Source organism: Falco punctatus (genome assembly GCF_963210335.1).
Source record: "Falco punctatus genome assembly, chromosome: 19".
NCBI lineage: Eukaryota > Metazoa > Chordata > Aves > Falconiformes > Falconidae > Falco > Falco punctatus.
Window position 1 is genome coordinate 4,344,198 of NC_137599.1, and position 11,292 is coordinate 4,355,489.

An 11,292-nucleotide genomic window follows, 5' to 3' on the forward strand; every position below is an offset into this window, starting at 1 on the left:
GGAGGGGGAGGGGGGCTGGGGCGGGGGCTGGGATGGGGGGCTGCTGCGGACTGTGTCGGTCAGGCCGGCTGGCTGCCAGGTGAGTCAGTCGCTGCTCAGCTTCTTTGCCAGACAAACCCAGGTGGGTTCCCCCGAGGCAGAACTCACCCACCCGACGGTCCCCTCTTGGTGTATGAAGGATGGGGCAGCGCACGGTGCAGGGCCCTCACCTCGCCAAGACGCAGGACAGATCCTGCTGCAGCCTCAGACCAGGGTTTAATGCTGCTGGCACCGGTTGTCCTGTGCCCTTGGTGACAAATACGGCCCAGGGAGCCATCCCCCTGAGCCACAACCTCTCTGGAGACAGCGAGGGCTGGTGTGGATGCTTGAGCCATCTCCACAGGGCCCAGAGTCTCCCAGCAGAGCCAGCAACAGCGAGAGACCTGGAGATGTGGCCAGATATAAACCCTCCTTGACCCACCGGAGGACAGGAGGCAATGTCACATGAAGGCACGGACTAACAGGAACGTGTGGTCAGGTCACAGCCCTGTCCCCACAATGGGGCAAGAGTGGCTGGGCAAGCTGGCCGCTCCCGAGGCTGCAGCGGGAAGACAGGAGCCAGCCCTGCCCCAGGTCGAGTCCCTTGCTGAGGATGGAGGCGGTCCCACATCACTTATGGCGTTTTTTCTTCTGCTCTTTGCGCTTCTGTGCCCTCACGTCCTTCTTCAGGCGGCTGTCGACGACCTTGAACTGGCCCTTGACGCCAGGAGGACGGCGCACCCGGGGTCCTACACCTTTCTTAGCCACCAAGTAGGTGACCTGCCGCTTCTCCTTGGCCAGCCCAGCCTTCTTGTAGATGCTGTGGGAGAACGGCAAAAGGTGAAACAGAGACTCCAGTGCCCCAGCCCAGCTCCAGCACATGGCTTTGGGATGTAGCCAAAAGCCAATATTGGGCCCCACCAAGTTGGGGCTCCCCTGCCTGCTCTGCCACCCCTCAGCCTACACCCAGATCCAGCCCAGCCTCTGCCAGCCCTGCCAGGTTACGCACAGGAGCTGTCCCTGTGCTGTGGCTGCAGGGATAAGGCATCGTGAACCTGCCCAGCACAACATGAAAGATCTGGATCTCAGCTTCAGCACTCACCGCCGCAGCTGGGCCACCTTCTCCCGCTCTGAGATATCCACCGTGCTCACCACGGCCTCTGCTTTCTTCTTCATCCGCTCCATCTTCTTCAGCATCTGGGGACAAGGGTGAGGGACAAGCGGGATGAGAAGAGGGACGGAGTAGCTGGGAGGGGGAACAGAGCTCCTGTTCAGGTCCACACCCCACTCACCCGCCGCTTCTTGCGGGCCTTGGCCTCTGCCACTTTCTTGATGGGGCGGGCATTGATTTCACGCCAGCGCTGCCGATAGGCCTCAACCGTCTGCCGGTCTACGGGTATCTGCTTGCGCCGGTGCTGCTTCTCCTCCTCTGTGAACCACTCTGGCAGCTCTCCCTCATCCTCATTGAAGGAATACCTGTGTGTGTGTGTGGGGGGGACTTGGGTGAGTTGTGAGCGGGACATGGAGTCCCCACACCAACACATCTGCCACCCCTATGACCCGTCTCCCATTGGGAGACCGAACACTGCTCTGCCTCCAGCACCCACAGTTGCAAGTACCTGTTGAAGGAGTCATCGATCAGGTCCCTCCTGGCCTTTTTGGAGGTGGCGATGACAGAGCCGAGCGCCAGGCCCTCTGCGTCCAGCACACGGGCTCTCTTCACTGCAGCATACAGACACATTACCTATCCGTAATCAGCCCTGCCAGCCCACATAAGCAGAGTCTGTCCCTGCCTCCTGTCCCTAAAGAGGGACTCACATGGGTCCAGACAGCACCGCCGCCTCACCTGGGTTCTCAATGGGCACCACCTCGAAGCCACACGGCTCAACACGGCCCTGCTTCCTCCGCACCGGTGTCAGTGGCCTATGGAGAGTGGTTAGGGCTGGGGTCCTCGCATCCCAGCTCTCCAGGACTGCGGAGCGGGGGCAGAACAGCCAGGCCACCCCTACCTCAGCCCTCACCTCTCCTCATCGCTGCTGCTGTCATCATCGCTGCTCTGCTCATCCTGCGCTTTACCAACATCAGGTCCTGCACCTGCAGCAGGCTGGGGCTCAGCTGGAACTTCTTCCTGTGGTACTGTTGTCTTCTTCTTCTTCTGCCCTTCCCTTGTTGCTTTGTCTGGGGAAGAGGAATCACCGGGTGAGAAACGGTTGAGGCAGACCCCACTGCAGATCGTCCCTCTAGAGAACCAGCACATCCACACCACACAAATGCCATCGTGTTAACTATGTAACGCTACAGGCTGGAAACAACCTGTGTCGACCTCCTGTCCTGCTTAGAGCAGCAATCCCGTCATGGTTTGTTCCCGTGCTCAAGACGGCCTTGGGGCTGTCCCTCTGTGCCCCCCGCAGTGATGCAGCCCCCACTAACCTCTCCGAGACTCACGCTGTCTCTCAGCCAGCATCTGCGACTGCCCCAGCTCCAGATCTTCATCCGCATCATCCTCGATACCGGCAAACGCATCCTGGGGATGGGGAGCAGCGAGTCAGGGGACACAGGGCAGACCCGGGGAGCTGCTGGGGCTGTGGCTACCCTGTCATTTCGGCCCAGAGGGACTCACCTTCCCAAACCACAGGCTGGTCTGCCGTTCCTCCAGCACTGACTTCTCTTCCAGGGGCACCAGCAGGGGATTCTCCTCTTCCGCAACTTCCTCCTCCTCTTCCTTCTGTTTAAACTTCACCCTGTGACAAACAGCTGCAGGATCAGTGCCCCCCAGCCAGGACGGGGCGTACCCACTGCCGGGCTCTGGAGCTGCTCCACGGGAAGGCTCTGTCCCAGGAAGGCCTCTCCCAGCTCTCACCTCTTTGCACCCTGCTCTCGCCTTTCCTGCTCCAGCCGGCGCTGACGGGCCTCTATCTCAAGCAGCTCCTCTGGGTCCAGATCACTGGCCAGGGACACATCATCCTCTCCTTCGTGATCCGAGATATAAATGTCATCATCCGCAGGTCCTATCTCCAAGAGAGCATCTGCTGATGCCATATCCCCCCGGGTCACCTCGTTCAGCAGCTGCAAGGCAAGTAAGACGAGTCACAAGCTACAGTCTGTCAGTCATGTGGCCACCACTGTCCCAGTCCCGACGACTCTGGGAGCCTGGCCTCCCACTGTCCCACGCACCGGCGTCCTGTGGATAGTCTGGAGAGAGAACATGCTGGTGTCACCATCATCAGCGATGGAGACACCAGGGAGGTCCATCTTCAGCTCTACACGCTCACGCTGCTTCCGCTGTTCCTTCAGGATCTTCTTCTTCTTTCTAGAGAAGGAGGCAAAGGAATGAGGCTACATTGCCTTCCTCCCCACACAGACACACCCCAGTGGCCCAGCCTCTGCCACCCTGTCATCCCTCTGTGAGCGGTCCCCTATCCAGGGACAAAGGAGGCCCACGCCAGTTTGGAATAGATGCTTCGCCTGCTTGGAGGAGCAGGCGACCCTGAGGACCCCAGACCCACAAACCACACCCACTGCCAACACAGGGACAGCTTCTGACACTAGTACCCTCTGTCCCCATTGCTGGAGCCCCCCTGTGCCCTGCTGCTTCCCCATCTCTCTTCACGTGAGACTTTTTTTACCTCTTTAACTCTGCCAGCTCCTTGGCCTTCATCTCCGCCAACGCCAGCTCCACCTCCTCCTCTTCCTCTTTCACCACCTCATCAGCTGTAGCTCTTGGCAATGTCTTCTTCTCCTTCTTCTCCTCCTCTTTGCCTTCCTCCTCCTCGCCAGAACTCAGGCTGCCAAAAGGAAGGAGCTCAGACCGTCTCTCCTGGTGGCAGGCCCATCCCACCTCATTGGTGCTCTGGGGCAGCCCTGGTGTTCCTACTTGATGTCCAGCTCCTTTGCCTGCTCTTTCAGCTTTTTCGCCAAAAAACGCCGCAATTTTGTCCTCCAGTTCAGCAGGGCTCTGTGCAGGAAGGCAGACCATTATGAGACACCCACTGGGCCCAGCATAACGCCCTGTCCCAGTTTCCCCCAGTACCTGAGCTCTTTGCGTCCCAGCACCCGGATGTCCTTGCAGCACTGACGCAGCTCCTCTGTGGTAGAACTGTGGTTCTCCAGCTCACCATCCCCCAGCGTGATCTGGAAAGAGCAGAGGGAAAGGGCTGTTATGCCTGAGCCACAGCTCCTGTCCTGCCCCACCTCCACAAGAACAGAAACGGGGCCATTGCTGGGGCACCCAGCTCCCTCTTTTCATTGCTCTGTGCTCCTGGGGACACCTCAGGGGCACCAAGCCCCCCCCGCCCCTCGCTTCAGGCATTCACCTCGTTGGCCTTGGAAAGGAAGTCCACGGGGTTGGGAGCCTTGAGGAAGTCCATCAGGGTGAAGCGGTGGTAGAGGGTCATGTCGCCATCTGCATAGCCTTCTGCCTACAGGAGAAAGGAGCTGTATCAGCCATAGGAAAGCATATACGACCAGCTTCAACCATCCCTAAAGGATGAGTGATGTCATGTAACTTATATCCTGGTGCAACGTCCACCTAGATGTGCCCACGTGACTTAGGGACATGGGCAAGTTACCAGCCCCAACCTGCCAGCTCCATGGCATCTCCCAGTACCCCCTCAGACTCCAAGAAATGACAATAATAGAGGTCTGTGTCAGCTCCCTGCCCAGCTGAAGCCACCTGACGTGGCCTTTACTGTCCTATGTCCTAAAAGTACCTCACAGAGATGCAAGCCCAGTGGTAAACCATTGTAGGGAGGCTTTTGCTGATCCACCCTGAGCCTCAAAACTTGTGTCATTGTTTCCCCATTACTGTACTGCCTTCTAACTGGCTCTTCCACCACTTTGCATCCCCAGATCTTCCATTTTCCTGAGCAATTTTGCTTATTACAATCTCCTTGGCTCCAGTCCCATTTGTGTATTTGACCTTGTTCATACCTTTGGTTTCTTTTTGCTGACCAGCTCACTAACAGACTTAGTCTGAACCTCCACATCCTTGAAAGCATATTTTGGATCAAAAAATTTGCTGTCGATTTTGTCTGGAGCCTGATAACCTGGGATGGAGAAATCAGAGTTATCAGCCGGTATTTCCCAGTCCCATTCCAGTGGCTGCAGGTCCCCCTGGATGCTCACCCTGGCACACCACAAAGATCTCAGCGGACTCGTTGCGGGAGGCTTGGGGCTTGGTGGCCTGGACCTTTTGGAAGAACTGCTGGAAGATCCAGAGGAGTGGCTGGTAGTCCCGGGAACGAAAAACCTTGGTGATGAACCAGCCGCCCTTGCAGAGGAATTCACAGGCCAGACGCAGGGCCATGAGGGTCAGGTTGGCTGGAGCAGGGGAGAAAAACAGTCAGCAGTTGTCACTGTCCCCACCGCCCAGCTCCCTGCCCCACAGCACACACCACTGCCACCCTGCCCTGCTGGGGTATGAGACATGCCCTCGTACCCCCCCAGACCATGCCAGGCCACACACCAGCCCCGGGCATGGCTCACCTTGGGAGTAGGCGTCATGCACCCAGCTGGCTCCTACGTTGGGTGCTCCATCGTTCAGCACCACATCCACCTTCCATGTCTGCAGCTCCTTACGCAGGGCCTGAGGGATGGGGACATGCATTTGTCCCACTAACCCCTCTGCAAGAACCAACAGGCAGCACCCCGTGTACACGTCAGCTCAGCCCCCTGCCTCCATCCTACCCCGTAGCAAACACCTGCCCACTCCCATCACAGATGGATCTGCTGAGACCATGATTGGGATGTGACACTCAAGGCAGAGAGGGGAGGTTTGTACCTGGCGACACTTCTCAGTAGTGATGTCCTCTTGCAGCGTCACCACGTTGGGAATGGGCTTGATGGGCACCAAGTCCACCCCTGGTGTAAGGAAGAGATATGAACATCGCAGTCCCTCAAAACTGGGCTCCAGCCTATCCCATATGACTTTCCCACCCACCCTCTACTCCCACCAGGACCCCCAGTCCAGGATCTCCTTTCTTTGGGCCCGCAGTGGAGGTCCCTAATCCCAGTCCACTCCTGCCAGGTCTCATCACTCACCAATGATCAAGCTGGAAACTGGCATGAATTTAGAAGCCACCTGCAGCCTAAAAAGAACAGAGAGGAGCAAAGCTACAGCAGGATCCCAGGAGAGCCCCCAGCCTTGAACTGCGCTGCCAAGAGTTTTGGATCAGCTTTGGCATCAAAGACAGAGACACAACAACAAAAACCACACAAGGTGCTTTGTTACAGTGCCCCTGGGTAGCTGCAGGGCTGGGCTGTGACCTGGGACCCTGACACCACTCACCACCCGCCGGGGGCTGCACACAGGTCCAGCAGTGCCCGGGCCTTCTGCAGGAACTGGAACTTCCTATTGAGCTGGAGAAGCTTGAAGGAGGAGCGAGAGCGAAAGCCTGTGGGAGCAAGGGCCGTGGGTTAGGGACTGCTGGTGTTATAGTTTACCAGGCTGCAGCCCCCGTGCCTCTCAGCGAGCGGGCAGGCCCCTCACCTGTCTCCTTGGCCAAGTGGTAGAACTTGTCCCTCCGGCTCTTGCCCAGTTTGCTTTTCTTGCCCATGGTGGTGCCGGGTGAGGCCCTCCGCAGGGTCAGGACCTGCTGTCAGCCACCAGCACGGACCTGGGAGAGAGAAACAGATGTGGTAAGCCCAGGGCAGAGGGGAGGGATGGGCCGGTGTCCCCCTGTGACCGCCCCAGGTGAACACTAGCGTTGCCTCAGTGCTCCCCCGTATCTCCTCCGAGGCCTACGCCCGCCCCCGTGGCTCCCCGGGGCCTATATGCACGCCGGTGCCCAGCCTACTCCAGCCCCCATGTCCCCCCAAAGCCTACCCCAGCCTCCGTGGCCCCCCGAGGACTACCCGCACCCCGGTGCCCCCCCCCGGCGCACCCCGGCCCCGCTGTGTGCCCCCACAGCCTCCCAAGCCGGGTCCCGACCCCTTCCCCACCTCCCCCGCCGCCGCCGCGTGCCCTCGCCGCCGTCCCGGCGCACCCCGCGCGGGCCGCGCGACTTCCGCTTCCGCTCCCGCCGCCATCTTGGGAGTGACGCGCCCCCGACACCGCGACCAGGCGGGCGGGCGGGCGCGCGCGGGAGGGAAAAAGAGGAACGATAACGATAACGGTAGCAATAACGACAACACGTCCCCTCGGGGGCACACCTCCGACCTGTCTTTGTGCCTCCGGCACTTCGCCACACGGAGACATCTTCCTTTGACCGTATGAAGATGGCGGCAAGGCCGCGACCGGAGCGAGCCACCACTGCGCATGCGTTTCCCGCCCGCCGGCGCCGCCACTGCGCATGCGCGCTGACGAGGCCGGGGCGTGCGGCGCCCGTGTGGCGGCGCGGAGAGGAAGTGACGTCATCAGCCCGGCGCGCAGGGGGCGGAAGGAGGGCGGTGGCCATCTTTAGTGCCGGCAGGAGCGCCGCCGGGGTCCCGATGCCGGCGGAGAAGATGGCGGTGGACGGGCCCGAGCAGGTGCGGCCGGGCTGGAGCGGGGTGCGGCCGCTGGTCGCGGGGTGCTCGGGGCGCGCCGTGCTGCCGCGGGGCGCCGCTGGGCCCGGGGCCGGCCGAGGCCTGGTGGCACCGTGACTCGGCGGGTCTCGCCTCAGGCTTCCTGAGAGGGCGGGGGCCGAGCGGGGCCTGGGGCGGGCTTTGGGGGGTGCGGTGCGGGGCTGCGGGAGGGGGTGGGGGGACAGGGTGTGTGGATGGGGGGTGATGAGACTCGCGGGGAAACGGGGGCTGCTCTTGGGCACCGGCCCAGGTGGGTGGGAGGGAAATTAGGGACCCAGGACCCGACCCGGGTAGGTTGGAGGGGGGAGATGGGGAGCAGAGGGGCTGTACGGAGGCTGGCTGGGGGTAGGGGTTGTTTTCGTCGGCCCGGGTGGAATGGGCGGCTCTTGGGGCTAAGGCTGGTGCTGCTGAGCTCTGCTTTCTCACAGATGGAGATGGATGATGGGAAGGGTGGCACTGGGCTCCGGCAGTACTACCTGTCCAAGATTGAAGAGCTACAGGTGAGCTGGTGCTGGCTGTCCAGGAGACGGCCAGCTGGCCTGCCCCAGAACAGCATTGCTGTGGTTGCGGCCAGGATTGTGTGGCCGTGTCCCTATACCTGTGCTTGCCTCCAGAGCACCTGCAGCCTTCTCTGTGCTCTGAGCGCCCTGTTCTGAGGCTCAAGGAGGAGGTGCTGCTCCAGAATGGATTCAACAAGTGGGACCTAGCTTTTGGGTGGTGGGGATGTATGAGATGAGACTTGGTCCTATGAGCTGCCAGTACTGCTGCGTGTGCATGAGGTGTTGCCCAGCCCTTGCCAGTGGGCTTTGGCTGGCTGTGTCCTGCTGGAAGGGGCTGGCCCCCTTCCAAGTCCCTGTCCCAAGACAAAGGCCATTGTGCTGGATCCCATTCTGGGTTACTGTGGGTGCTATATGGGATGCTGAGGACTCAGCAAAGCTTTTCTTTCAACAGCTCATCGTGAACGAGAAGAGCCAGAATCTGCGGCGCCTACAAGCACAGAGAAATGAGTTGAATGCTAAGGGTACAGCTCAGCTGCTCTCATCTTTCTCACCTGGGGCTCTGGGGCTGGTCTGGTGGCTCCTGATCCAGTTGCCAGCCACTGTGGCATGCGCTGCCTTTTTGTTGTGGGCAGGGGGTCAGGGGGGTGCCTGTGGCTGGTGCTGACATCTTCCTGTCTGCAGTGCGCCTGCTGCGGGAGGAGCTGCAGCTGCTGCAGGAGCAGGGCTCCTACGTGGGAGAAGTGGTGAGAGCCATGGACAAGAAGAAAGTCCTTGTCAAGGTACAAGGCTGAGCTGTCTTGTGGGCAACCGGGGCTGGGGCAGAGCAGGGGTGAGCATGGTGGGATCCGACAGACCTGTTTGACCCCATGGGCTGGGAGTGAATGTGAGCGTGAGCCCTGGAGGGACGTAACAACTAAAAGATGTGAAGTGAGAGCTCTTTCTCCAGAAGAACGTATTGGGGCAGCTCTCCTGGGCCTGAGGCTGGTGGGAAGCAACAGCTTTCGGACTTCTGATGGACAGGAGGGGCCGCAGCGTGTTTGGCGGTGGCTGAGCTCTCTGGCTCCTGCTCTGAGCAGCTGGTGTGGATATTGGGCATGTGATGGGACTTCTCAGACAAATAACTGTCATGGTGGCAACTGTCACCTTTTCAGGTGCACCCGGAGGGGAAGTTTGTGGTGGATGTGGACAAGAACATCGACATCAACGATGTGAGTGTCTTGGGGCTGTGGGAGGAGAGGTGGCTGCTCCCTGGGAGCAGCCTGGAGCTGCCTGCCCCCTTCGCTGCTGCAGGGCTGCTGAGCTCCTTCTGCTCTCACCACAGGTGACCCCAAACTGCCGCGTGGCCCTGCGCAATGACAGCTACACGCTGCACAAGATCCTGCCCAACAAAGTGGACCCTCTTGTGTCCCTCATGATGGTGGAGAAGGTTCCAGATTCCACTTATGAGATGATTGGGGGTTTGGACAAGCAGATAAAGGAGATCAAGGAAGTGATCGAGCTGCCAGTCAAGCACCCTGAGCTCTTCGAGGCGCTGGGGATCGCCCAGCCAAAGGCAAGTGCTGCTGCTGTGTGTCTGCAGTGGGTGTGCAGCTTGGGGTTCCGTGGTACCACTGCGATGCTGCCTGTGTCACCCCTGGGAGCGTCCCCATGTCTCCTGTTGGGCTTGTGCAGGCAGGGACAGGGGTGCTGAGGTGTCCACGTGGCTGTTGCAGGGCGTGCTGCTCTACGGACCCCCCGGCACAGGCAAGACCTTGCTGGCCAGGGCTGTGGCCCACCACACCGACTGCACATTCATCCGCGTCTCGGGCTCCGAGCTGGTGCAGAAGTTCATTGGTGAAGGTAAAAGGGAGCCGGGGGGAGGTGGCTGCTTGTGCCGGAGCCCCAGCCAGGGTTCGCGGTGCTGCGTGGCCTCGGGACTGGCCTCTTGCGTGGTGTCCAGGGCAGCTGGGAGTGCGGAGCACTGAGCTGTGTGCGGTGCCAGGGCTCAGCCCTCTCTGCTCCCTTGGCAGGTGCCCGCATGGTGCGGGAGCTGTTTGTGATGGCCCGGGAACATGCGCCCTCCATCATCTTCATGGACGAGATCGACTCTATCGGCTCCTCCCGCCTGGAGGGGGGCTCTGGTGGGGACAGCGAGGTGCAGCGCACAATGCTGGAGCTCCTCAACCAGCTTGATGGCTTTGAGGCCACCAAGAATATCAAGGTAGGAGAGTGGCATCCCTGCCTGGGGAGAGGGCAGTGGCCTGATGACTCTGTGGTGGCAGCGGGGTGCCCAGAGCAGTGAGAGCTGTTGTTCCTGTGCAGGTGATCATGGCCACAAACCGCATCGACATCCTGGACTCGGCTCTGCTGCGCCCTGGCCGCATTGACAGGAAGATCGAGTTCCCCCCTCCCAATGAGGAGGTAGGTGGGGTGTCCCACAGTGGCCCCAGCTCTTACTTTGGGGACTGTGTTGTCCCCAGCCCTGTCTGGGCATGATTCCTGCAGCTCCAACCCTCACTTTGCTGTTGCTCTCCTCCAGGCCCGCCTGGACATCCTCAAGATCCACTCCCGGAAAATGAACCTGACGCGAGGCATCAATCTACGGAAAATTGCAGAGCTGATGCCAGGGGCGTCGGGCGCAGAAGTAAAGGTGAGCAGGGGCCACCGTGGTGGCACCAGGGCTGGCAGAGGGGGGAGCAGCGGGTGCTGATGTCCCTGTCCTTCACAGGGGGTGTGCACAGAAGCTGGCATGTATGCGCTGAGGGAGAGGCGGGTGCATGTCACACAAGAAGACTTTGAAATGGCTGTTGCGAAGGTAAGTGCTGTGGGGGAGGCAAAGGTGGGGGGGGGTTGCCAGTGGGTTCTTCCACTGACAGCTCTGTGTTGGGGCACAAACTGTCCTGGGCAGCATCTGCCAGGAGCTGCAAAGCTTGGAGGGCATCAGCTCTGGGGACACCGTTAAGGGGGTTGGCCCCACCTGAGTGACACGGGAGGGGCTGGGGAGGTGATGAAGACCTGTCCTGGCTAGAGCTTCCCTTCCCCTGGTCTTGGGGGTGGTTTTGAGGGGTTTTGGCACCCAAATGGGGGGCCTGCATGCTGGAAACAGTCTCCTCTTCCTCCCCCCCAGGTGATGCAGAAGGACAGCGAGAAGAACATGTCTATCAAGAAGCTGTGGAAGTAACGGTGAGGCCGCAGCTGCTGCACGGGCTGCGTTGTCTCTAATAAAAGTGCTGCTATGGCCATGCCGTTGCACTGATTTGGGGCAGGGTAGGGGGGGCTGCAGGACTCCAGC

General features: G+C 60.4%; 2 protein-coding genes across 3 annotated transcripts; one reads left to right on the plus strand and one right to left on the minus strand.

Moving 5' to 3' along the window:
• Positions 1–236: 236 nt before the first annotated feature.
• On the minus strand, positions 237–7,273 carry FTSJ3 (FtsJ RNA 2'-O-methyltransferase 3). 2 transcript variants are annotated; one of them, XM_080369459.1, is made up of 22 exons: positions 7,168–7,273; positions 6,506–6,632; positions 6,305–6,410; positions 6,058–6,104; positions 5,798–5,877; positions 5,503–5,602; positions 5,143–5,337; positions 4,948–5,063; positions 4,332–4,436; positions 4,049–4,149; positions 3,893–3,973; positions 3,645–3,803; positions 3,193–3,328; positions 2,879–3,084; positions 2,639–2,759; positions 2,449–2,542; positions 2,040–2,196; positions 1,865–1,941; positions 1,638–1,740; positions 1,311–1,494; positions 1,121–1,215; positions 237–838 (listed from the first exon to the last, which is right to left on the minus strand). In XM_080369459.1, exons 2-22 carry the CDS (start codon positions 6,570–6,572, stop codon positions 649–651), a joined length of 2,520 nt encoding a protein of 839 aa, XP_080225585.1. In that variant the 5' UTR covers positions 6,573–6,632; positions 7,168–7,273; the 3' UTR covers positions 237–648. The 2 variants fall into 2 exon arrangements, with proteins under 2 accessions (XP_080225585.1, XP_080225584.1); XM_080369458.1 differs by lacking the exon at positions 7,168–7,273 and adding an exon at positions 6,958–7,038.
• On the plus strand, positions 7,228–11,242 carry PSMC5 (proteasome 26S subunit, ATPase 5; the record flags this gene model as incomplete). Its single annotated transcript, XM_080369468.1, has 12 exons — positions 7,228–7,485; positions 7,950–8,021; positions 8,473–8,542; positions 8,703–8,800; positions 9,173–9,229; positions 9,343–9,573; positions 9,734–9,860; positions 10,031–10,221; positions 10,323–10,421; positions 10,540–10,650; positions 10,729–10,815; positions 11,128–11,242. The coding sequence occupies 12 exons, from the start codon at positions 7,228–7,230 to the stop codon at positions 11,179–11,181; spliced, it is 1,455 nt and encodes a 484-aa protein (XP_080225594.1). The 3' UTR covers positions 11,182–11,242.
• Positions 11,243–11,292: the final 50 nt, after the last annotated feature.